Below are 27962 nucleotides of genomic sequence, written 5' to 3'. Positions count from 1 at the left end.
TTTGCGCGAACGGGATGCTTAATCCCGGCGCCCCTCACAAACGCGCGCAGGCTTTCTAGCACCTCAGCCTGCCCGGCGAGGGATTAACGAGTTAATTCGTCAGCGCGCAGCCGGATAGTTCTTTCTTTCTCCCCTCACACAACACACACACACACACACACACACACACACAGACAGACAGACACACACACACACCAGAGGTTAGCGCGCTTTCGCCTCCATTTGTTCTGCCCCTGTGTGTGTGTGTGTGTGTGTGTGAGAGAGAGAGAGAGAGGGGGGGGCTCCGTTTTCGCGGTGTCGGCACCCCCGCAAAGCGCCTCTCCACAGCGGCTGCCGCGCAGAAAAGGGAGGAAAAAACCCGCCGCCCTCGCACGCTTTCCTGTACCCTTCCTTAAAAAGAGGGGGGAGGGGGCGCGCGTTGCACGTCCCGCGACGGAACCGCATCGGAGCCTCCGGTTGGGTGCAGGAACCGGGCTTCGCTTCCAGCCAAGGGTTTAAATCCTGCCGCCCGGGGGAACGGAGGGGGATCCGGAGGAGGCGTGGCCTTTCGTAGATGCCGACGGAGGCTAGAGGGAGGGAGGGACGGAGGTTTCGTGGTCTTCGGGGAGCGGGGCGGGATTAAAGCGGTGTCAAGACTCCTCTCGAGTTCTGCATGGACACGCTTTCGTGGTCCGGCGAGGCTCCGCGACTCATCTGGCGGGTGTTGCCTGCGCTGATTTGAGCCCTGCGTTAAAGGCACGAAGATTAGATGCCGCCGCTTTACCTTCCCTGGAAAGATGCAGGCGTGAGGAGGTTTTTTGCCGAAGCGGTGGACCAAATGGAAGGTTTTTCTGCCTAAACACTGAGGGGGTGGGGGACACACACACCACACACACGAAGGAGAAGGAAGAGGGGAAAAGCGATTGTAAAGTGCATCCTCTGCCGTTTTCATTTTGTGCTTTGGGAAGTTCCGCGCTCGCTCTGCCTCGTAGGTTGTTGCTGCACCACCACCAGCCCCCCTATACACTTTTGTTGGAGCACGCCTCGGGAGGCCTCGTTGAACTGCGCCGGGGACGGAGGTCTTCGGCTCCTGCAGTCCTAGCCTCTCAAGCAGGCGAAGTTTTTTTTTTCCCCCTCCCCTTCTTCTTCCCCAATTTGAAAAGGAAAGCTTGGCGAGAGAGAACCATGCAAGTCTCCATAGCGTGCACGGAGCATAACCTCAAGAATCGGAATGGGGAAGACAGGATGATCAGCAAACAGACCTCCGCCGCTCCAAATGCGGTCAATGCGGCCAGAGCAAAATTCCGGACAGTGGCGATTATCGCTCGTAGTTTGGGAACCTTTACCCCCCAGCATCACATTTCCTTAAAAGAATCCACTGCAAAGCTGACAGGCATGAAATACAGGTATGGCAGATTTTTTGGGTCACATCTCGGGGTATTTCTTCCCCTCCACCATCCCGTGCACCTCAAAGATTGTTACTGACATACAAAGTTATTGACATATAAAGTTCGTTTTCCCCCAAACAAGAAACAAACCCTAGTATCCTTTTTTTTTTTTGAAATGAAGTCACCCCAAAAAAGTTTAAATCCTTTAGAAATCTTGAGCATTGGGTTCCAAATTTGTGGTAATGTTGGTTTTGGTGCTGGCTGCCTCCCATTAACTGGGATTTTGGTCTTTGCAGCCCCAAATAAGTTTTGGTGATTTTTGTAATTTTACTAGTGAAGAGAGATTTCATTTGTAATTAGGGAACTTGGATTACTGAATCACTCTTGAGGATCTGTTCAGGAGAAAGTTTGCCTCTCAAGGCACCTGCTGGGTTGTTCAGAAAAGCAATATCTGTTAAACTCAGTTGGATGCTCTTTTTCCGTATTTATTTATTAACTTTATATGCCACTCATTTCCCTTTTGTATTCTAATTACCACTGTGGCTCATAATGAACTTCTTATCTGCAACAGAGAAGGATTTGCTTTGAGTAAAATGTGAAGTAAATTGCATAATACAGTAAAGACATAAGTGTTTACCTGCAGAAGTGTTATTTTTCCACAAAAGAAGCCTGAGTTTCACTGTATTTTATCCTGATTTTAAAACAGGATTAAAAAAAAAAAACTTGATAAAATGAATAGCTGTATTTAATGGTGTAGTCAGAATGACTCCTTTGAGAAGTCATTTATTTGGCATTTGAATGGTTAGTTCTTGAATACAAGAGGACACAAGCGCTTATTCCCACACCTATCATAAGCAGAGTTGTTGCTTAGTCATCAGATCACCTGCTGAATTTACTGCAGTAAAATTGTGAATGGTATTGAAGGTAAGCTCTAAACATGAGTTTTAATTCCACTGAGTAAAGAAAGTCAGTGTTCCTTATGCAGGCTTGTCCAGAAGTAGATCCTCTTAACTTTGAGCCTTACAAACAGGAGAATATGCAAAGTATTGCAGCTCTAGGCTTAGTTGATAAAGCTGACCAAGATAGTGAAAGCTTTCTTGTTCTTATAATTTAATGCATGCATTTCAATGAAAAGCTTTCATGGGACTAGAATTTAGGGTCTCCTGGTTTCTAAATTGGCGCCTTAACTGCTAGATCAAACTGAATAATCAATAGACCATCTGTGAGAAGAGAGATCTTTTCGTTTCTCTCTAACTCCAAATATTCTCAGTTGTAAAGTTCATGCAGTCTATCATGCAGTATGATATATTCCTTGCCATCTCCATGTAGAGCTTGAAAAATGTCAAGTTAAAATCCTGGAAAAGGATTGAAAGTCAGTTTTGATAGTGTTGAAATAAATGAACCAGTGGTCTGATTCATCAGGCAAGTTCTTGGAGTTCTACAATTCATCTGATGATGGCCCTCCATTTACATCCTTGACCAGGACCCAACTCCTTGTTCTTTGTACCATTCATCTTGAAGTAGTACATTTTTGTTTAAGAGCGGGAATATCACTACTTCTAGACTTGCGAAAGTTAGGTTCTAACGTTCTTCTCCTTTAAGAGAAAGTCCATTTTCCAAAGATACCTTGTAGTTATTTACAGAGTGTTCTGAAAACCATCTATCTTTTTCTTATAAGTTGTACTACACTGTTTTTTTTCAAGTTTTGGAAACATGGTAAAAAGTTTTAAAATAAATGTCCAGTGAGTTATTGCTGATTATGATATTACACAATAATATCTTCCTTTCATACTTTGAATATCCTGGCATGAACTACAAAATATTTTCACTTCTTATTAATTTTAACCTTCACTTTTTAAATTGGTTTGTTTATATCCTAAATAACAAGAATGACCATGTTATAAATCTCATTGTTCAGGATTCTTTAACTAGCCTTAGAAATGTATGAAGGATGTCCATATACCACTCACAAGCTGCTCCTCCATTGAAGCTAAAAATAAAGACATAAAATAAATAACAATACCCTTTGGTCAAAGAAATGCTATGAGATATAAAAGGACAAAATCACCTGAGTTATGCAACATTTGCAAGAACACAAGAGTTTTGCTGGATCAAAATGCATCCTTATCTAGTTCAACATTTGGTATCACATAGTGACCAATCAGGAATCTGGAAACTTCAATCACAATCCAAAGAGAATCCTCTTCCATGTTGATGTCCATTAGTTGTAGTTATTCAAGACAGTCAATACAATGCTCAAGATTAGTAGTGATTGATAGTCCAATTATCTAACCCCATTTTAAAATTATATAAATTGTTAGCCATTATATTCAATGGCAGTGAATTTCTAAGCTTATTCATTGAATAAAGAAATAACTCCTCAGACTTTCCCACAATTAGGTTCAGTTGGTGATTCTAACATCCATATATAGGAAACATCAAATTAAATATATACAATTAAAAACATTGGTGTTTTTACATGGTGTGACTTTTCTGGTTTAAACATTCCCATCAAGTTTTACCTTACAACAAATTCAATTCATCTTCAATATATAAGTATGTACAGTCTATCACATTTCAAACACATATATTCATTTATCTGTGAAGATTACTTCAATACCAATACCATTCCTACCTCTCACAGAATACTAGCATAATTTTTTTTATCAATTTATCAATATTCTTTTATCCCGACATTCCTCCTCCTCTCCAACCATTGATACATTTTATTCCAGATTAAATAATATTCCATTTCACCCTTGTCTTTGAGTTCTAAAGTCAGCCTGTCCATTTTTATTCATATTTAATAAAAAACTTTTTTAAAAAAGGAACCATCCATGTATAGTTCATATGCATATCAGGAAAATATATTAAATATATTCTTACCCAAGCTGGGTCTTTCTTCAGTTTAAATTTTATAGACCAACTATCAACTTTGGTTGTATTCCCCATCTTGGAATGTTAATGAAGACATCTGGAAGGAACCAGATTGAAAAAAAATTCAGGTATTCATAAAATCAGTATGGGCTGTAGATGACTGCTTGGAAAGTCAAGACAAAAAGTGTCATACTAAGATTATCAATCAGACTTCGTTATATGGACAGTACTTATTATCTTATCTGCCTTTGCTTTGTTTCTAGAATTAATTGAAATGAAAGTTTGTGATCACTATGCAATCTTTGTCTACTTCTTATTCTTGACTTGTTCAGCATACCAAAGAATTTTGAGAATAAAAGGAACTGAGATCCTTCAGTTCTTTAGGATGAGTTTGGGACAAAAATTAATTTTGCATTTAGTAATTGCTCTATAATTGGAGTTTGGCATTTGGTATCCTAAGAATCTTGATTTTATATTTAAAAATTTCTCTAAATTTTCTGATGAAGAATAGCTCAAAAATATATACCGGTAATTGTAAAAAGATCCAAGACCTACGTAGGGGTTGGAGAATATATGAACCTCCAGGTGGAAAAGACCTAGTCATATATATTACAGAATCATGATAAATGTGTACCTTTTGATAAGTAAAATTATTAGACAACCAGCTTTGGGGCTAAAAGCTGTCTTATGATACCAAAGATCCCTGCTTTTCCAAAGCCTTCAGTTGCATTATTGCCTTGAAAATTAAATGTCATTAGAATGTTATGATAAAAGTATATTTTGGTTCCTGCTAAAGAAAAAAAAATCCTAAATATATATAAGACTTTTTAGATAACACTTTTCAGCAGAATGGGTTTTGTTTTTTTTTCCTCATTATTGTACTCTTTCAATTTTTTTTACACTATTTTGCCTCCTACATCTGGTAGGCATCTTTTGAATAGCTACACCTGAAAGGAACAGCTTCCTGCCTGAAAGGAACATCTCTGTCAGTGTTTTTATATAAAGGCCACACATGAGATAATTATTGTATAATACAAAGGTTGAGCAAATAGGAGATGCAGTGAAAGGAACAAGAGGATCATTAATAGCAGAGTTTTGCACCAGATCATAGATAAGCAAGAGAAAAATATTACTTCTAGTTTTAATGCAGTTTATACGCCAATGAATTCAAAGCACTACTAGATTTAGTAGAGAAGATTTTTTTTTCTATTTAAGATTATCTGCCATAAACTTTTATTCCTCCTAAGCTGATTTCTAGGTGCATTTTATCTTTATATGACTTAGAAGTCTGAGTTGGAAAGCAATTTAATGTAACTGAGACAGAAGGAAAAGATTAGGTTAATATATTGTTTTTAAAAATATCAATACCTTACTGCGTCCTGAGAGCCAGTTTGGTCTAGTGGTTAAGGGGGCGGGCTAGAAACCCAGAGACTGAATTCTAGTCCTGCCTTAGACATGAAAGCCAGCTGGGTGGCATTGAGCCAGTCACTCTGTCTCAGCCCAGAACATCAGGCTTAAGTGACAACTGGTCAGTCAACTGGTCCTGTCTCAACCAATGGATCAACAATCAGTTGATCTGAAAAAAAAACCAGACCCTGAACCCATGGTAGAAATGCTTCGAAGTTTTTATATGTGCATATACATTTACTGTGGGACACGGTGGCTCAGTGGTTAAGACACTGAGCTTGTCGATCAGAAAGGTTGGCAGTTCGGCGGTTCGAATCCCTAGCGCCGCATAACGGGGTGAGCTCCCGTTACTTGTGTCAGCTTCTGCCAACCTAGCAGTTCAAAAGCACGTAAAAAATGCAAGTAGAAAAATAGGGGCAACCTTTGGTGGGAAGGTAACAGTGTTCCGTGTGCCTTTGGGGTTTAGTCATGCCGGCCACATGACCATGGAGATGTCTTCGGACAGCGCTGGCTCTTCGGCTTTGAAACAGAGATGAGCACCGCCCCCTAGAGTTAGGAATGACTAGCACATATGTGCGAGGGAAACCTTTACCTTTACCTTTACCTTTACCTTTACCTTTACCTTTATACATTTACTATATGTACTGTATATAATTACATGCATTAATGTACTTCCTCCACTTAATGAGCAGCTATTAAAAGTATTCCCGATTATCAGAGGCAGCCAAATTGTATTGAAATGTATTCGACTCATTGTGATGTGGATATATTTAGGGACCTCTAAAGAAACCAATCAGTATGCAACTGCATTCCACAATAACATGGATTGTTGCGAAACTACTCAGCCCATTTCTTACAGTATATGAATATTCATGAGATTTGGGCCTTGCACCTGAGCAAGTCAAAGATGCTGCTGTTGCTTCTGGGTTGTACTACAGATAACATACTAGAGGCATCTACAGTAGCAGGATGCTTCATAGCATTGATAAATATTGAGTCAGGAAGGAGTTCACAGGCATTGCGCCTTACCAGGTATATACACCTCCTGGCTTCACAGAGGAATCAAACTTCAGTTCTGCACTTTCTTTGCCTTGTCTAAAGTGGCATTAAACCTGAAGGATTCTTGAATTTTATTCTGTGTGAGATGACAGCAGTTTGACAGGCTAGTGAAAATATTTGTGCCCTAGCTGTATTCACGTTATGGTTCATTTAATTTGTGGCCCCGAAATGGTCTGTATGCTCAAATGCTATTTTACCAAGTGCTGCAAATATTTGAAAAAAAAATTGTTTTGAAATGTGTGGCAAAGATTGGGAAGTATAGTTTTCCCAACTACTTTATTAAAAAGAAAACTAAATTAGTGCAATATATTCCCTCCTCCTTCAATTAATATCCTCTTAATAAACTATTTTTTAAAGTATTGTTCTATCAGCATATCCATTCATAACTCATTTTATAAACTCCTCCATGTTTAGTGAGGTCATTCTGTTCTGGATCCTTCTATGGGGAAAAAAAAGTCATAATATTGTTACCTCAATTTATTGGTACTGACAAATTCTGTTAGATAACTAGGATATTAAGAATAGCCCTTTCTTTGAGTGGAGTGAGCTGACAGATGCCAGGAGATCAGAGAAATGATAAGGCATTGGAGGATATAATTGCATTTGTCCCACAACTTGTCCTGCAGGCCATACCTCTTCTGCTTCAATCTTAACAGAATACAACTATAGGAATAGCACTTAGACCCTCCATAGGGCTTTATCGTACTCTCCAAGCAGTTTACAAATGTCAGCATATTTCCCTCAACAATCTGAGTCCTCATTTTACTCAGCTCGGAAGGATGGAAGACTGAATCAATTTTGAGCCAATCAAGATCGAACATCTGGCTGTGGACAGAGTTTGCCTGCAGTACTACATTCTAAACACTGCACTACTGCCACTATGTCATTAAAAAGCTTCACTAATATTATGAACATGGATTGTGGGTGTGGCAAAGTAGGATAATATCTTTGATAATGAGATCTCTTAGGCCAACAATGGAAAGGGGAAAAAATCAGTTGCTCCTGCAGCCAGATGAAAATCAGATATAAAGGATATAATGTCATCATTCAGGGAGTATCTTGTTGGAACCTTATCATATTTTATCATATTTTATTTATATATAAATCTTATCCTTTATTCCTTGTATATACATGTCTGCATCCCATTGTATAACACCAACACAATTATTAAATTTGTGGATGACACACAGTGGTGGGGCTCATTAATAAGAACAATGAGTCTTCTTATAGAAAGGAAGTATAAGGGCTGACATTGTGGTATAAAGAAAATAATCTTACAGTTAACACCAAAAAAACTAAACAACGTATAATTGACTTCAGGAAGAAGAGAGATATACAGTACATTTACCATTGTACATAAATGGTGAGGAGGTGGAGAGGGTTGGTAGTTTTAAATTTCTGGGCATTTATATCTCGAAGGACCTCTCATGGACTATGAATGTTAACATGCTTGTGAAGAAGGCACAGAAGAGGCTGTGCTTCCTGAGAATGCTCAGGAAGATAAATATCTCAGCATCTACTTCTGTACTATTGATAATAGCAATGGTGCTACTATCGCAGCACCATTGAGAGTGTCGTGACATACAGCATTCTTGCATGGTATGGGAGCAGCTCTGTAGCGGACAGAAAAGCTCTACAGAGAATAATTAAAACTGTCCAGAATATCATCAGGCTCCAGCTACCAGCCCTGGGCGACATCTCGCTGTTTGAGGAAGTTGCATAACATTCTCAGAGACTCTTCCCATCCTGCTTACAATTTTTTTTGGACTGTTGCCTTCTGGCAGAAGATACAGAACAATTAAAACTTGGACCACACATTTTCTGAATAGTTTTTATCCCAGAGCTATAATTGCATTCAACAATGAACTAAAGGGCCACTATCAGTGAGCTGTTGGACAACATTACTTTGTCTGTTGTGTGGATGTTTGGGTGGTTTGGGGTGGGGAATTTGTGGTGAGTGGGGGGGGGGTGTTTGGGAATTGTTATGTGTGTTGGACCTGGTCTTTGGTGTTAAATGAATTTTGTTGTATGGGTATACTGGGTATACATGTACAATGACAATAAAATATAATAATAATAATAATAATAATAATAATAATAATAATAATAATAATAATAATAATATTTTCCAACTTACCCTTGAAACAGTTTGAATGCACTCAGGTGCTGTGTTGTACCTAAAGATACTAGAAAATGTTTGGCTTGAAGGAGAAAATAAAGGAAAAAAGAAAAAAGTACTCTGAATAAATGATTAGTAAATGTAGCAATATATAGAAAACCATAAAACCCACACCAAGTGGGCTTCTGATTCTTAAACCACTACATAAATGGATAATATAACCTTTTAAAAGAAAATGTAATTCACAAATTCAATTACACTATCATGAGAGCGATAATGCGACTCTTCATCCTTTTCTAGTGGCTATTGAAACCTTTTAAACAAATGTAATTATAATTTGTACGATTTACTACTTTAAAATAATAAAAATAATGAAGCAATACTGCAAATACAGTAACCTCCCAATATTGAGAAGTGCTGAAAAGAGTAGTTTTGAATCACATTCAGTTCCCACCATTTATCTTTTTATTTCATGCTACAGTATGTACATTTGTCTAATGCAGTTTGTCTCAGAAATATCAGAGCTATCCCTTTGCATTTTCTCTTTGTTACATTTTAAAGAGCTGTGGAATAATAGCACTATAAGTGACTAGTCTGCTGTGGAAAGGTCGAGAAGCTGTGTTGATCCCAGGATGTGAAGTGATGTGAGTAGGAAACAGATCAACCCACATATTCTGTGGAAGAAGAAATAAATTGCCTCAGCAGGAGTCCCAGTGTAGGGTGATCATACAGGTGCAGCACTGATTCAGAAATGGTGCAAAGATTCTTTTTGTTTAAGTGACCTAACAGGAATCCTGGTGGGTGATTCTCCAGTGACAACGACTAACACAGCAACAGTCATCACAGAAAAATCTTTTTGCTTGCTGTAACTTTTACAAACATAATGCGTGAATCAAGGTGCCCCATGTTTACCTTAATATAAGGGTAGATTGGAATAACTTTGGAAAAAGGCACTTTATAAATCACAGCTTTTCAAAAAATACATGTATTTTTAGACATAATTTTTAATCACAGTTCTCAGTCATCATTGAGTTCATTTTTAAAAAAATTCACAGCGCAGCTTCCGAATCTGTAAGACTATCTTGAGTTAACTAATATTTGCATTATGTACCATCAGACAAGCTAACTTTCACAAAATTTGATTTCATCAAAATTTGATACTGAGTAGTATTTTTTTTTAAAAAAGGTGCTTATTTTATACTTTCCTGTATCATTTGTTTAAGTTAAAGCTCTTCTGTTTTCTAGCCAATCAACAAAGTTTGCATGTTGCCTCATTCAAAAATAAAAATGCTTCACATACACAATTGTGATTTTTTTTACACACCCACACCCCTATGAGGTTGAGAGTGAGTGGGTTGTCTAAGATAGTTTGTTAGTTCATTGTGTAGGCAAAGATGTGAATTGGAGCATTTAGATTTGTAGTTGAATGTCTCCACCAATATATGTGGATTACTTAAAAGCTTTTTACTAGGACAATGGGAAAATTTGCGTCGTTCCATCTCCTAATTTTGATGAATCATTTGAGAGCTGTTAAGTAACAGTGGCTTTTTTTTAATTGCCACTGCACAGAGACCTACTCAGATTCCTTGAAATCAGCATCTTTGAATTTGAATATAGTACTGGTTGGACAAAAGGAAACTGATTTGGAGCTCTAAAAATGTTACTTAGTTTGCGTAATGAAACTGCTACAAGAAAACAACCAAGCTCAGAGCTCTGAATACTTGAAGAATATTTCTATTTGCACTGTTCTGGTCCACAGTTTCATTGCTCAGTACATTTGGATATAGCTATGTTTGTTTGTTTTTCTGCTCTCCATGAGATGCTTAGGAAGAAACAAACAAACAAAAAATATCAATTGATCAGTGTCAAAAATATCTTTTAAAAATGTGACTGTGTGATTAAGTACATTTAGAAAAGAGTAGCTGAAGAATGCATACTGAAATATTGTGCCACATTTGTTTTCTTAAAATGCAGATTAGTACCTACATGATAGGAAAGATTTATGAGTCAACGTATAGAAATACAAATGAGCTACGGTAGCTTTTTATTTGTTAAAATTGCTAATCTCCATGCTTTCCGCTGTGCTCTCAAAACCCTGATGTTCCAACAGGCGGGGCTAAACATATGAACATGTGAATGTTTTTAAAATGTTATCTAATTTTAGGTTCTGTTTAATTGGGCCAAACTATGTTATAATAATAATTTTAATTAGCAATTTTATGATGTTTGTGTATCTATATTTTTCTTGACTATATTTTCTTGTGTATCTATATTTTCCTTGAGTCCTACGGGAGAAAGGCGGTATAGAAATATAATAAATAAATAAATAAATAAATAAATAAATAAATAAATAAATAAATAAATAAACAAATAAACAAATAAATGTATGTATGTATGTATGTATGTATGTATGTATGTATGTATGTACTAATTAGGTTCCATTTTGCTTAGTCTTCCAGCCTGGAAGACTATTCACCTGCCTGAAAGACTATTCACCTGTAGCTACCTGATAATATTTCACCAATCATTTCACAAGCTACTCATATTTAATGGCAGAGCTCAGCAACACCATTCCCTCTGGCAATGGGAAAAGCAAAAGCTGATATATGATGTGGATGTTCCAAATTATTTCTGATCATACTTTTTAATTGGAGGGACAGCTTTGAGAATGTGTGCAGTTGTATATAACTCTGGCATAGCTACTTTGAAGATGCTACTGTCCATCTGAAATAAAACATGAAGGCCCCTTCATATGAATAAATCACATTTGATCTAGAGATGTTACACATCACTAATTTTCTTGGCAAATTGGAAAAAAGGCAGATATTTGAGTTTTTAAATTATCATCATACCATAGGAGGAAATGGTATTCTTCCACTAATATACAATCAATTTGTTTCAGCATCTTAGTTAGATCACGATTAAGTTTCTTAAAACAGAAGCAACAATAAACTGCTACATCTTCAAAGTCAATCTATTTCACTGTTGGCACTTAGTGATGGCATCAAGCTATTCTTGATGCCAAGCCAAATCCTTCTTTGAATTTCCTCTTTTCTCCTCTTCAAGCTAAGTATACCTAACTCTTCAACTTTACCTAAGAGCAATGATGTTCTTTATACTGTGAACCACTGAAAGAAATCTACAGCAAATGGAGTTCTGTATCTTAGTTTCTGATGTCTCCTTTTGACTTAAGTAGATACTATTATGATATGTTTCTTTCTGAAGTTTTAGAGCAAACATTTTCCTGCTCAGGCTTATTTTCATGGGTAGATAGGTTGTGGATATTGGGAGAATAATTTTCTTTCTCTTCTTTTTTCCGCCATGTCCATACTTTCGGTATTTACTGAAAATTGCTTATATATATATTTCCCTTTCCTTGTTTGTGCATCAGAGCATCTGGCAATAACTGAAATAGCTTGCTTTATTTAAAACCACTTGGCCAGATTACGTGAAGTAAAAAATGAGATGGTGCAGCTTTGAAGATCCATGGTTCCCTCAAAGGTTATAGCCCCACATCTTAAGTGTTCTAAACTAGCGTAACCACTAACATTTTGCCCAAAAATATTTGAATTGTATTTGAATTGTATTACCAAAAGAGAATAGAATAGAATAGAATAGGACAGAGTTAGAAGGGATCTTGGAGGCCTTCCAGTCTTCCAGCCCCTACTTAGGCAGGAAACCCCATATCATCTCAGACAAATGGTTATCCAATCTCTTCTTAAAATCTTCCGACTGTTGGAGCATTTACAACTTCTGGAGGCAAGTTGTTCCACTGATTTATTGTTCCAAGTGTCAGGAAATTTCTCCTTAGTTCTAGGTTGCTTCTCTCCTTGATTAGTTTCCATCCATTGCTTCTTGTCCTGCCCTCAGGTGCTTTGGAGAATAGCTTCTCTCTCTTCTTTGTGGCAGCCCCCGAGATACTGGAACACCACTATCATGTCATCCCTAGTTCCTCTTTTCATTAAACCATTCATATCCAATTCCAGCAACCATTCCCTATATGTTTTTGCATTCCTCTTTAGGAAGAGGAGAGACGTGATAGCATAGAGCAGGGGTGTCAAACTCGATTTCATTGAGAGCTGCATCAGGGTTGTGTTTGACCTTGGGGGAGGGGGGGCTGGCTGGGGTGAATGTGGCCCGGGTGGGCGTGGCCAGCTTAACGTCACTCGTGTTGGGAGTGCCTGTGGTGGCCCGAGCGCTCTGTCAGCAAAAATGGGCTCCGTTTTTGGCTGCAACGGCCTCCTGCAACCCTCTGCCAGGAAAAATGGAGCTCAGGAGGGCTGCCTGCACCGTGGGCTGGTCTTTCGCTGCTCCCAGAGCAGCCTCGTGGGCCAGATCTAAGCACCCCGTGGGCCAGATCCGGCCTCCAGGCCTTGAGTTTGACAACCCTGGCATAGAGTGATTCAAATATTGATTAGGGAGCACTCACCACTTTTTTAAAAAAAATGTTTGCTGTACTAAGATATCATCTTAGCATAGCAGTGAATTTGAGTTACAGTTAAAGGTCCAATTATGGCAGATGCTTTTTGTGAATCTGATCTTTCTTCATTAGATCCATAAAGCTAGTCATCAGCTGTGAACTCTTTGCAAGTTTTGTTTGAACTGATTGCAAGCATCTGTCTGGAATTCATTACTTATGCATATTAAATGCTTGCCCCCAATAGTCCGGTTGAATATAGGGAAATCTCATTTCACTGCTCACTGAAATCACCTTCCATATGGCTCTTGCTGTTAAAAGGAGATTATTAGATAGACTTTAGTAAATGAGTCAACAAATCTTTTTGTTTGAAATCTATGAACTTTCAAATTATAATCCTGACTCTGATGTTACCCATCACTCTGCAGGTGTAATTTACATCTTGCTACTCAGTGCTTTGAATATCCCGAACTGAAAGATTTTCAGTGGATTATTATGTTCATGCAATTCATTTCTCAAATAAGTTGATTATATAATCGCAAGCAGGGAACCAATTCAAAGCAACATTCAGTTATATGCTAAGCAATTTCTAATGAAATTGCAGGTACGGTATATTAGCAGTTTCTGGAGCATTTATTATGGTTGGTCGAACAGTCAGCCAGATGTTTAGACTGGACTTGGCATTTTAATCAACCTATCAAGTCTTTCCCAAGGACCTGGGATAGACAGATGTTGTTCTTTGATAGTGTTAAAAGTGTAGTCACAAGATGTAAGCTGTTTTGGCAATTGAGTATTGGTGATTTTGTCAATACCAATGGAGTTCAAGTGGTGCTTCAAATATTTTGAGATTGTACCCAAGACACCTATTACTATTGTTACTACCTTCTTTTCCCACATCATTCTGTTTCTGTTTACAAGTCTTTGTATTTTGTTATCTTCTCCAGTTTTTTCTTTTCTCTTCTGCTGTCTCCAGGTACTGCAGTGTCTACTATCCAGACTTTTTCTTTCTTTCTTATCAACAGTTGTTAAGTCTGAAGAATTATTTGGCAGGTGCTTTTCTGCCTGAGTTCTAAAGTTCCCAAGCTCTGTAGGTTTTCATTTTCTATTACTTTGTCTATTTTGACATCCCACTGATTCTTGCTTATAGGCAAATGGTATTCCTTGCAGATCTTTCAGTGTACCATTGTTGCGACTTTGCCATGTCATTGTACTAATATCTTCTTGCATCAGCTAACGAGTTGGTCCACTGTTTCTTCAGCTTGCCAGTGGATTTGAACAGTGGTGGTGTAGTGGCTAGAATGCAGTATTGCAGGCTAACTCTGCCGACTGCCAGTAGTTCGATTCTCACTGGCTCAAGGTTAATTCAGCCTTTCATCCTTCCAAGGTTCGTAAAATGAGGACTCAGATTGTTGGGGATGATATGCTGACTCTGTAAACCACATAGAGAGGGTTGGAATCAGTGGTGGGTTGCTACAAGTGAAGTGAACATGCATGCATGAGCAAACCGGTAGCAAAGGTAAGTGAAACCCACCCCTGACTGGAATATAATGCAGTATATAAGTCTAAGTGCTATTGCTATTTGTATTTTCATTTCATAATTTGGAAAATGACATCACTAACTAATAACAATTAAATGTCTTGGCTGCTGTTAGAATAGGACAAAATTGTACTGATTGTTTCCACTAAATATACTTAGTGCTTTAACCCTGTAGAAATTCTTGTTTGCAAAAAAGAAAGGATTTAATAGATGTCTTTATATATTTTAACCTCTATTAAGCAGACCAACTCAACTGGAAAAAGAGTGGATATAAAGACTTTTTAAACTTAATATTCTTGTTTTACTCTGAATCTTTGAACTGGAAACTAAGTTTTATTTAGGCTGAATTGTCTGGACATGGATGAAAATGAGATATAATAAGTGATCAAAAGCAATACGTCTAAGTTAAGCATTAAGTGGATGGAATTTAACTTTTTTAAAATTTATTTTCTGTCCCAAGGATAATAAGCCCAGTAAGATTCTGAAGAAGATTCATAAAAATCCAGGTCACCCTAGTTTAGGCAAAGCCCTCAGTATATCTTTCAACCTGAGAATGTGGGCTGAGGACTTTAGATCTCAGTAACCATCCATAAATCTAAGCTTCAGAAAGTGCAGGAACCTTTGAATTCAAAGTCAGCAGCAAGTAGCATTGAAGCTATCAGGCCTTTCAGTCTTGTTTTGATCTGGATTAAATACTGTAAAGACTGATTTAGGAACAGGAGCTTTTTCTATGGAATTTTTGTCTGCCTTGGACAATTTGTAGGGAACTCTCCAAGGTGCTAATATTCCAAGGCACTAGTCCTGTTTATATTTCATTTGCTCTGTTTGGCTTCTTGGCTGTCTGCAGCTAGGACAAATAGTGAAAGATAAAAAAACAGTGGGCAAGAGTATTTGAACATTTAGGGGTATCTACCCTCTTTCCTGTAGCTTCAGCATTGTTACGTTGAATGCAAGTTCGTAAAACTGTTCATTCTGTCCACATTTGATCATTAGTAACATTCTTTATATGAGCTGGGATTCTCTTTTTCAATGTGTGCAGTACAACTCCAATTTAGACCACCTCATTCATCGTACAGAAGTAGGAGGCCAAATTACCAATAGAGAGGGTTACTGAGTTCTATGCTCAGTGCTTACTTTTAGTTCTCATATCCTCAGGCAAACATTTGAGTGTCTTTCAGTAAAAGAAAAATACAATAAAAAGAGCATTATAATGCAGTGGAACAAACCCAGCAATGCAGAAGTTGAAGCACCTCATCCTGCAGGACGTAATGTCAGAGAAATTTGGTTCTGATCCATCTTGGCTGGCAAAAATAAACATGCTGCAGCAGCAATGTTTAAATGCAGCATTACAGCACCTGTCTCCCCAAATTCATTTGTTTCATTAGTTTGCAAAGAGATTTAGTAGGTCAAGATTGCATCTTCAAATGTCTGAATAATCAAAACATTGATAGAGCTTGCTTAATAGTCATCAGTTTAAAAGACTGCAGAAAGCATCAAGATCTTCTTTCTTGTTGTGTGTGGAGGAGAGGGTTGAAGAAATAAAATATGGTGCAGAAAGTCTTTCATTACCATTTGGCATCTCTTCCAGAAAGTATATAGGGACACAGTGGCTCAGTGGCTAAGATGCTGACCTAGTCGATTGAAAGGTTGGCAGTTCCGTGGTTCAAATCCCTAGTGCCACATAATGGGGTGAGCTCCCATTACTTGTCCCAGCTTCTGCCAACCGAGCAGTTTGAAAGCTTGTAAAAAGTGCAAGTAGAAAAATAGGGACCACCTTTGGTGGGAAGATAACAGTGTTCTGTGCGCCTTTGGCATTTAGTCATGCTGGCCACATGACCATGGAGATGTCTTTGGACAACACTGGCTCTTCAGTTTTGAAATGGAGATGAGCACTGCCCCCTAGAGTAGGGAACGACTAGCACATATGTGCAAGGGGAACCTTTACTATCTGGTCACTATCTGTCATGTTTGCCTTGAGGACTTCCTTACCTTTATTTTGACTTATTTTTCAATTGATAATCTGCTGTTCATTTATTTATGCATCTTTAAGATCATTCATATAAAATAAGTGATTGATCCAAAAGCTGGTCCAGTTTGTTACAATGACACAGAATCATCCAGAGTACATTTTCTCCCAAAAGAAAACTTTTCAAGTCTCAGTGCTGCATTAGGCATTTCCTAGAGCCTTTTATCTACCCCTTTCAAAAGTATTCCTTTCCTGACTGCCTATAATATAAATATTCAGCTAAATCAGGCAGCTCATCTGCTTTATCAGTCTTCCGTTTTTGGAGGTAACAATCTGGCTTTTTTTCCCTCCAAATCTGAAGGTCTGTGCTGAATCACATCGTTTTAAAATTCTACCTCTGTTACATACTTTTGAAATCTTGATATCCTGTATCACATTTGGTAGACCTGTTACTTCCAGGACATTATTAAAATCTAACTCTCTACATCCTTCACCATAGGTCATGATGATTAAGATCCTTTGGAGATGTTCTTGTCTGGAGAATCATAGATACCTACATTTCCCCTGTGACTTCTTCCATAGTCTTGGAAGTCTAAGAACTCTTTTATTGAGGAAGAATAGGAATAGGAATAGGAATAGGAATAGGAATAGGAATAGAATAGAATAGAATAGAATAGAATAGAATAGAATAGAATAGAATAGAATAGAATAGAATAGAATAGAATAGTTGGAAGGGACCTTGGAGAAGGGACCTTCTAGTCCAACCCGCTGCTTAGGCAGTAAGCCCTATACTATTTCAGATGAATGGTTGTCCAATCTCTTCTTAAAAATTTCCAGTGTTGGAGCATTTACAACTTCTGGAGGCAAGTTGTTCCACTGATTAATTGTTCTAACTGAAAGGAAATTTCTCCTTAGTTCTAGGTTGCTCCTCTCCTTGATTAGTTTCCACACTTGCTTCAAAGGCTACATGTTGCTAGTTCAAAATCCTCATATAATAAGTGACACTAAATTCTTACATCCTAACTGTTATTGTAAGAAATAATTCTTGCTTATTACAATAAAATGTCTAACCAAAAATATTGGGAACTAAAGTATTAACATTGTAAGAATACATCATAATATTCTTTTCAGATTCTTATGTCTCTATGTATACACCCCACTGATTACCACTTGATAAATGACCACCCTTATATGTATATTAGTAATTCATGGTTACACTGAAAGCTGAAACAGGTGCATGATTATAAATAGCCAAAAATTACAATCCCAGGCTAATTAATCTTCTGTTTAATTCTCTGTTGTACTTCTTCATTTATTTTTTTGAAAACTTGACTCATGGTTCCAGCAGTGTAACATAATTTTTAAAAAGTGCTTAGATAAGTAGAAATTGTATTAATTTAATTACAAAAGCAAGGATATTTTTTGCTGTATGCCCAATATATTTTTGCTGAATTGGCACATCTGCTTGTGCCTCCGCTTTGAGCAAATATATTGTTCCATTAGTATCAATGTTCACAAAATTAAAATAGCAATCTTGGAACTCAATTTATTTTTTTTCTGAGTTGGGAAGTAGAATGGACCAACTTGAAAGTTCCTGGGATTCTAGATATTTTGAAAAAAGAACTTTTTCTTCAGTTTATTTATAATGGCTAATCGTGTATACCCTTGGCCTTTGTTGGTCTTTGTAAGTACTTATACTTATACTGTGTCAAGAAAGTTTTTGCAGTAACAATGAATTTTGGTATGGGTACTGCTCTATGACAAAGGACCATAACCTGGCAGTATTGGTCATATTTTTTAACACAAAATAAGACAAAATTATCTTCAGCATCTAGAGGCAGTGTTCCTTCTTAAATATGCATATGATCTTGCTATGCTAATTTAATAAGATTAGTTTACAGTTTCCTTTTTAAAAAAAGTGAACAAGAATCAGGGCAATGATTTACTTTACCATGGAAAAATTGCTATAAAATTGCATATATATATATATATATATATATGTTTTCTGAGGTTTTCGCGGGTGTTTGTATGTAGGTCGAATAACCCGAATAACCAAAGACCTACATATATATATATATATAAGTTTCACGAGTGAGTAGAAATTGATAAAAATTCAGGTAACCTTTGGTTACAAGAACATTAAAAGCACCCAGAAGTTTAGAAATGGGCACCATTGGATTCTGGAATATTCAATTCAGATTGCCTAAGTTCCCATAAATCATATTCATCTTTCACAACAACTCTGTAGGAACCTGTCTTTAAACTGAAATACCAGAAATATTATAAAGTATTATAAATTAGGAGCACCATCAAAGGAAAGAAAGACTTGATTTATTTTTACTTTATCTATTGATTTTTCCTTTGCTTTCTGTTCTCCAAAGGCAGCTAACAAAATGCAAAAAGTTATGGACACACACATACACTATTACAACTATTTAATAGTTATAAGTTTTCTCTGCTCTTAATAGTGGAATTAAAAGCTTAATTACCTTCATTTGCAGCTGAGCTGACATTTATTTATTTGTTCATTTACATTTATGTATCTTGCCTTTAAAGAAAATTCTGAGTAATGTACTTCAGGATTGCCTTTATTTATTCTTATAACTCCATACCCTGAAGTTATGGTTATTATAGCATTCCCGTGGCCATGATCAGAATTTAGTTGCTTGGCAGCTTGCTTCCACTTATTACTTTAGTTTAGTGTCTCTTTAAGTTCCCTCACCTGCCTATCTGTTCTTTTTTTTTTTTTAATTTGATTTATATGCCGCCCTTCTCCGGAGACTCAGGGCGGCTTACACTGTGTTAAGCAATAGCCTTCATACTTTTGTATATTTATACAAAGTCAGCTTATTGCCCCTACAAACTGGGTCCTCATTTAACCTACCTTAGAAAGGATGGAAGGCTGAGTCAACCTTGAGCCTGGTGAGATTCTAACTTACAGTAATTGCAGACAGCTGGTGTTAATCACAATGCTATCAATCTGCTGAGCCACCAGGCCCTATCTATGTTCCTTTGTCCCCCTGTGCTACAAGGCCCATGTGCCCCCTGTGCTCACCCACCCGAGCTGATCTTTACTATCTTCTTTTTCCTGCTCCTAACCCAGGGGTCAGCAACCTGCGGCTCTGGAACCGCATGTAGCTCTTTCAGCTCTCTGCTGCGGGTCCCTGTCACTCAAAATATATGTCACAACCGCCAATGTGTGACACTCACCAGCACGTGATTTATTGAACTTTTCAACCCCTGGTAGGCGAACCAGGGATAAATCCAAGAAAAGAAAAGTTTCAGAAGAAAACAGAATGTTTAATTCAACTACATATGCTAGTTTTGTGGTCGCTCAAGAAATAGTCAGGCACGGGAGTGTTTTGTGGCTCCCGGTGTTTTCTTTTCTGTGGAAAATGGGTCCAAATGGCTCTTTTGAGTGTTTAAGATTGCAGACCCCTGTCCTAACCAAACATGGACCCAACCTGGATCTTCACAAGGCAGCTGCTAGCCACATTAGGGTTTTACTCCAGATTGTACATGCCAGTTTCCTTGCGAAACCTAGGAAAGATGGCAGTTATAAATCCCTCTGTGCTGTGCCACTGGACCATGCACTGGCTGGGTTTCATGCTATGAAAGGCATCGTATTGTGGCCCAAGGGCTCTTGCAGCACCAACCCCACAGCACCCCAAACCCCTTTGCATTGCTGTGCTGAGCTGGGGCTGAGTTTTGTGCTGCAAAGGCTTTGTGTTGTGTTGAGGTTCAGGAGGTGTTGCAGTCCAGAGCTGCGACATGCCAAGAAGTCCCTTCATGCCACGCTGTTGAGATAGACTTGGTCTGGGCTTCCCATTGATGCTCAGGCTTCTTGCAGCCCCAAAGCTATGACAGGCCAAGAAGCCCTTGAGCTGTATTCTTTTCCTCTTTGTCTGACACATTTTTTCTGGATCAGAGAATGCTCTTAGTTCAGAAGCATTCACACTCGTTTGAAATAACATCCTGGAAACAAAACAAAAAGCTTCAGTAGTCCCAAAAACACTTTTCAAAAGGTAATTGGACTTTCTTGGATTTTTTCCCCCCTTGAAAATGCTTCTCAGAATTGAAGAAACTTCTTGGATGAGAAACGAAACATTTTGAAGGGGAAAAAAATAACAAGAACGTCCAGTTGCCTTTTGAAAAGCAACTTTGGGAGAGCCATGTCCAGAATGATTGAGAATCTCCATAGAGATTCATGTCATGTATACCCTTGGCCTCTTTGGTAAGCTTTGGTAATATAGCACTATCCAGTTAAATTTAGGATTATCAACCATCTCCATTCTTTATTACACCCATCAATCTATAACAGTCACTGCTGTCTAGGTCCATTTTAGTTGCCAGATACTATATTTCTTCTATTCCATTTTTCCCTCCACTCCTTGTTCTTCTTCCTAGGTTTCCTGTTGTAATTTAAGATTCTACTTTTGATGCCAGCTCAATCACTCCTTCTCCAGCAGAACATCTTCCTATGAGAAATTAACTATTGAATTGCTTTCAGCTTCTCCTTATCAGCAAACCGACACAAAGCCTGAACACCCTTCAGGACATCATGGCTCAATGTAGGCTGTCACAGTATCCCTTCAACTGAACAAGTACAATGAACTTCTTTCAACAAATAATAGATATCTGTTGGCAAATCCTCAAAGTTCTAATTACAGTTTTTTTAATTATTAATTCAGAAGAAGGGGGGCAATTTCCATGAAATGTCATTTTCTTGGCTATTTCTAGAAGATTAGCCATTGTTTAAATTTTTATCTGTGTATGCCCAAGGGGCCTGTTTAGTTTTCTTATACCAATAATTAACCTTTGATTGAATATTTAATGGTACTACATTGACTACACCCAAAGATGCTTTTTCAAAAGGTAACTGGATTTTGTTTTTCCTTGAAGACGTTTTGCTTCTCATCCAAGAAGCTTCTTCAGTTCTGAAGAAAATTCTTAGATGAGAAGCGAAACATCTTCAAGTAAAAACAAAGAAAATCCAGTAGCCTTTTGAAAAAGCCCTTTGGGACAACCATAACCAGGATGACTGAAAATCTCCATATACATTGACTACAGAAGTGTCTTAAGAGTTTCAAGTGTATCTCACTATGTTCAGTATAGTGTATATGTGCAAATATTCATGCTTCTGGGTGGAAGTATAGGTCCATGAATGGCACACATTCCTTCACCCAACTTATATATATTAGTACAGCTGTGTAGCATTTTGAAAATCATTCAGAAAAAGTGCTTTGGATAATGTGGGAGTAAGTATGGGTATAGTAGCTCCCTGCAAAATCATTTAAAGGAGGGGTGTCAAACTCGATTTCATTGAGGGCTACTTCAGAGTTGTGTTTCACCTACGGGGAGGCAGGGGGAGTGGCCAGCCTGACATCAGTCATGTTGGGGGCGCTGACGCTCTGCCAACAAAAATGGGCTCATGCAACGGCTTCCTGCAACCCTCTGCCAGCAAAAACGGAGCTTGGGCCCAAGCTCCCTTTTTGCTGGCAGAGGCACCATGGTCCGGTCCTTTGCTGTTTCCAGGGCGGCCCCGCAGACCAGACCTAAGCACCTGGCAGGCTGGATCCGGCCCCTGGGTCTGATTTAAAGCAACCACATCTTTTTCCAGGATCGCACAGTTGCCCTCTGTAGCTACCATATGATTCTTTGAAAATATATGTCTAGTTCAAAGAGTTGAAGACAAGCACTACAACTGCACATCCTCATGTCCAGAAGCATTTTTAGGAATAAAACCAAAGTATTGCATAACTGTAAAAATTAGAATAAAACAAAGTTACAATAGATGCTGCAACTAGCTGACATATCATAACTTAAGGTGTTCACTAACCTTATTACCTTTCATATATAGTGTTCTGTCAAGAGGGAATTACATGGACCACATTTCTGTGTTCAGTTTCATAAGCCACATTTTAGATTTGCAAACTTTGATGGTGCTTCTGTTTTAGAATCCAGCAATATAGGTCAATGAGGGTTTTTTCTGCTCTTGCAGCTTGCTAATATGCCTTCATTGATTTATTGGCTACAGTCACAATATTTGCACCAACCACAAAATCTTAATTTCCTTGAATTTATTTCAAGTCAGTGGTTAATGCTATAAATTATATGCACAGTAATGTTGACATTTCTGCCAAAGCAATGGTGCAAATATTTAGCGGTTTCATTGTATCTGTATTGGTTGTATGTGTATATTTGTTTCATATCTTTGTGTTATGTGTATGCGTTATACATAATCTTCACTTTATGAATGTTAACAAACAAGGATATTAAAACACCCCCATCAGGATTAACCCAAAGACATTCTGGACAATTTTTGTATTTCTGAACCTGCAGAAAAGTCAATGTGGATCAGTAGCTTGAAAAGTAACTCGTAATAGTTATATGTTGTTGCTGTCAGCTGTAGAACCAGTACAAAAATAGAAAATACAGTTGCCCTAGCAACTAAACTAATCAGGCATCACCACTAAAAATCTAATGATCTGACAAATCTTTTATACATAACTCTTTCCTGGTGCCGTACTATGCTCATTCAAGGTTTTCTCTGAAGCCCAGTATGAACCAAAAGTCATACTGAAAGATAGAATCCTTGGAAGATATTACAAGTTGTGTATTTTATAATTAGATTTTCTATTGTAGACAAGGTGGGATATTTAACAATCCATGCAGCTTGAGTCTATTTGACAATATTTGCCTTGTACTAAAAGCTTTAGAAAATCCTATTTGTTTAGTGAAGTGCACATAGACTCTATTAACAGACTCATCTTAAACTTAAAGCAGTGACATCTTTGAGATAGGTGTGCCCTGTCGCTTGCTGCTTAAATATTCAAAGCAAAATGTCTAGTGAATGCAGGCAGTGGGGACAGAAGCATCACGCAGGCGTCATATCCAGGGAATTTTAAATGTGTGCTAATGGCTTTTCTCACTTCTCTGGCACTTCATTTTTGCAAACATCATTTCCTCTGCTACAACATAACTTATGTTGCATGGAAAAATTCTCTTGCACCCTTTTACTATCAGTTCTCATTCTATTTGATGAGAAAAATTTATTTTCTGCGTGTTTTGGAGAAACTAGACAAATTAATGGAAACCTGTAAATACTGGGTAGCACCAAAGGAAGAGAATCACCGTATTGCCCTCATGTCTCACTTAGAATTTTTCCTGGTGACATTTGATCATTTACAGTTCTTTACGAAGAGTAGTTTTGATACTTTGACTCTTTGTCTGGTTTATAGAGATCTTTTTTGTTGTTGTTATGACGAGTTGAAAATTGAAGAGTGGGTTGGTTGTCTGTGATCAAAGATTTCCAAATAAAGTTTATTAGTTTTTATGTCTTATAGTATCTCTAAAATTAGAGCAACTTAGCTCTGAATGCGAGAATGCTGCTGGAATTCTTATGACTCTTCATTTAACTAATGTGGAAAAGTTCATAATGGATTAGTTGACCTTGCTCCAATTAGCTTGGCTCTCAATTCATTATGAATTTTGAAGTAGGTCCAAAGAAGAATAAAACTTCATTGTATTCTTAGGATAGGACAAAATCCATGATGGGATGGAACCACCCACATTTGCACTGAGATGTCCATTTTGTCTCCAAAGGATGATTAATTTGTTGTGCATAAGACTCTCACTGGTATCTATAGGCATAAGAATTGTACTTTTATGATTGAAGCATTTCCCAACAATTGCCAACAATTGTCTTAAAGAACTTCAAGTGTGAGTGACACGATATTTATGGGGGAAACTTTTAAAAAAATGGAAAGTATTTGAAATAGTAACATCGTAAATTAGGAGGACAACATGCTTCCTCTTCAAAGCAGCTCTTCTTGACAATGATAGAATTTAGGTAGAATTTTCCCCATTTGAATTTTACTATACCATAAACAGTCCCTAGGGATATATTTCTTTTACCACTTGCCCGTGTTGTTGATTCATCCCATACTTGGCTGAAATATGAGATAGGTTTAAGTTATGGTTAGCTATACCATGATAAAGCAGCCAGCAACCAGCAGAATGGAGAATCTTCCGTTTTATGGATAATCTACCATGATTCACTATAAATGTTAGTGGTGGCTGAGTCAGCTGACTTCAGAGTGGGAGATTAGTTTAAAACATACTGATCACTTCAAGCTGTTGTGAGTACCCTCTCCTCTCTAGTCCTTGAGCATTCTCCTCCTCCAGGGTCATTCAGTTTTGGGAAATGAGAAAGTCCAGTTTTTTCAAACCATTCTTGTACTTGTCACTTCATTAAGCTATTTGAGAGTCACCAGGAAATGCCAAATTTGAAAGAATTAGGCTGTCTTGATGAAACAGCTGAGGGAACATCTATAAAATGGGAGGGCTTAGGTCATTCAAAACCAAGTAGCTGTGTGGGTGTAGTTCTCTTTGAAAATGGCCTGGTACCATCTGGCTGATCAGTTATTCAACTGCAGATTTCTATAGGCAAAGCTGGGAATGAGTTTTGACAGATGTCTAAACCCACAAATCTAACCATTTGTCAAAACCATCTGTTACTCATACCGTTGCTGTGATTGGCAGATTGTTTTCTCATAAGCTCATAAGTTTCAGAAAGGAGGGAAGCAGCAAAATCCCTGGGTTTAACCGATTGGTTTATTTAATGTGCGTTACCTATCTAGAATTAGGGTACCATCATTCATGGTAAGCCAGAAGGGAAGCCATAGAGTAGGATAGGCGTGAGTAAAGGGAAAAACAATTTTTATGATGGCATAATTTGATTATTATAAAAATACAATTTTATGCCAATTCAATCATGTGTAGGTAGCATGATATAGGGAAAGACAAATCATTGGGAAAGAATTATGAGTATCCCAATGATGCCCTTGAAGTGATGTCCCGGTGCCTAGAGACCGTGCGGGTCTGGATGGGGAGAAACAGGCTCCGACTCAACCCTTCCAAGACCAAGTGGCTGTGGCTTCTGGCGTCCCGATATAGCCAGCTGGTGCCATCGCTGGCTATTGGGGGCAAGTTACTGGCCCCCACGGAGAGAGCTCGCAACTTGGGCGTCCTCCTGGACTCACGGCTGTCTTTAGAAGAGCATACGACGGCTGTGGCCAGGGGGCTTTTTATCAGGTCCTCCTGATTCGCCAGTTGCGTCCCTTTCTGAATCGGGACTCCTTACGCACAGTCACTCAGGCAGTCGTCACCTCCCGCCTGGACTACTGTAATGCTCTCTACATGGGGCTCCCCTTGAGGAGCACCCAGAGGCTCCAACTGGTACAGAATGCGGCCGCGCGGGGGATTATGGGAGCGATGGGGTGCTCCCATGTGACACCCCTCCTGCGTGAGCTGCACTGGCTCCCAGTGGTCTTCCGGGTGCGTTTCAAGATGTTGGTTACCACCTTTAAAGCGCTCCATGGTTTAGGGCCTGGGTACTTACGGGACCACCTTCTGCCACTGATAGCCTCCCACTGGGCAGTACGCTCCCACAGAGAGGGACTCTTCAGGGTGCCGTCGGCCAGACAATGTCGGCTGGCGACCCCCAGGGGGAGGGCCTTCTCTGTGGCAGCACCTGTCCTCTGGAACGACCTGTCCCCGGAGATACGTAGGATCCCAGATCTCCGTGCTTTTCGCTGTGCCCTTAAAACTTTTTTATTTCATCAAGCCAGGCTGGCTTAACCCCCCCCCCCTTAGATATTTTTAATTATTAATTGATTTTAGTTGGGGTGTTTTAAATTTATTGGGCCAAAATTTGTTTAATTCTTTTTTTTAAAAAAAATAATTTTTTGTATGTGATGTTTTTATTCTTGGCTGTTCACAGCCCTGAGTCCAGTGGGATAAGGACTGTATAAAAATCTAATAAAATAAAATAAAATAAATAAAGTATCTCATAGGGAGGAAATGGAATATATCACTAATATATTATCTTTCCACATTCAATATATGCTTGCCATCCTGGAGTTCCAGTTGTAATATCATGAAAAGTCTTGTGGGTCTTATTGTGGGGAAAAATTGGTACCATTCCAGCCTGTGGGCACAGTCCTGCTGCCATCAGAGTCAGATGATGAATCCCTGTTAGTATCGTTATTGCCCCAATATTCAGAAATCAAAAAGAAGAAAAATACTTGAAAGCCCTTTAACAGTCTATTTATTTACCACAGATCTTGAGAGTCTGAATCAGGTTTTAATTGTCTTAACTGCTTTCTGCAAAAAGCATTGGAAATCTATCAACTTCAGCTTCCCTTTTGTGACCATATTAGTTTCTGCTTCTGTCAGCTTTTAATTTTGGGGAATCTGCCAAACTCGGTTGTTCAAATCTTAACATTTTTGTAAAGTTGCATAAAATGAATATGAATATTGGGGACATTTTTAAACACACTAATTTTTGCTTGAAGTTTTAGCCAAAATACTGCAACACAATTTTGCAATATCCCTTGGTATACTGCATTTCTATACATAACTACCAACATTAAAAAGTATATGCAGAATATACACAAACATATCCAGAAAGCAGCTTCATTCACTGTAACTCAAAGCTTAGAAGAATATCCAGATTTTAATACCTTCTAGAACACCATCAGTATGGAAGTTACCTGATCCTGCAGGGATCAGATGCCAGCACCGAGAAGGTACATTGCTTGAATCCTGATTGACCAAGGTGACTTGAAGTGTATTCTTTCTGTCAGCTCTTACCATTCAAACAGAAACCTTGGGAGATAGGCAGTCCCTCAAATAACTCACCTTTATAATAGAGCTATTTAGATTGCAACCAGTACCTTGAATCTCACCCAGAAGCATACTGGCAAACTCACAAAGTAGTGATATACAGGTAGTCCTTGACTTATGACCACAACTGAGTCCAAAATTTATGTTGTTAAATGAGACATTTGTTAAATAAATTTTGGCCCATTTTACGACCTTTCTTGCCACACTTGTTAAGTGAATCACCACAGTTAAGTTAGTAACATGGCTGTCAAGTGAATCTGGCTTCCGCATTGATTTTGCTTATCTAAAGGTTGCAAAATGTGATCACATGACCTTGGGATACAGCTACTGTCCACAGAAAGTCCACAGTATGAGTCAATTGCCAAACATCTGAATTTTGATCACATGATCATGAGGAGCTACAAAAGTCACAAGTGTGAAAAAGGGTCATAACTCACTTTTTTCAGTGCCATTGTAACTTTGAACAGTCACTCAGTGGACTGTTGTAAGTCGAGGACTACTTGTAATGTTGGCATACAATGGCA

General features: G+C 38.3%; 1 protein-coding gene across 2 annotated transcripts in view; it reads left to right on the top strand.

Moving 5' to 3' along the window:
- Positions 1-339: 339 nt before the first annotated feature.
- Positions 340-27962, top strand: part of KCNAB1 (potassium voltage-gated channel subfamily A regulatory beta subunit 1) — a 138397-nt gene continuing 110774 nt past the window's right edge. Inside the window, exon 1 of one of the 2 annotated variants that reach the window (XM_034439152.3) lies at positions 340-1385. In XM_034439152.3, coding sequence (XP_034295043.1) covers positions 1165-1385 — 221 coding nt within the window. In that variant the 5' untranslated portion in view covers positions 340-1164. The remainder of the gene's footprint in view (positions 1386-27962) is intronic. The other variant, XM_087872551.1, reaches the window with a different exon arrangement.

The sequence above is a fragment of the Pantherophis guttatus genome, chromosome 6 (assembly GCF_059756535.1).
Source record: "Pantherophis guttatus breed Tessera chromosome 6, ASM5975653v1, whole genome shotgun sequence".
Classification (NCBI taxonomy): Eukaryota; Metazoa; Chordata; class Lepidosauria; order Squamata; family Colubridae; genus Pantherophis; species Pantherophis guttatus.
This window is presented reverse-complemented; position numbering and strand designations above follow the sequence as displayed.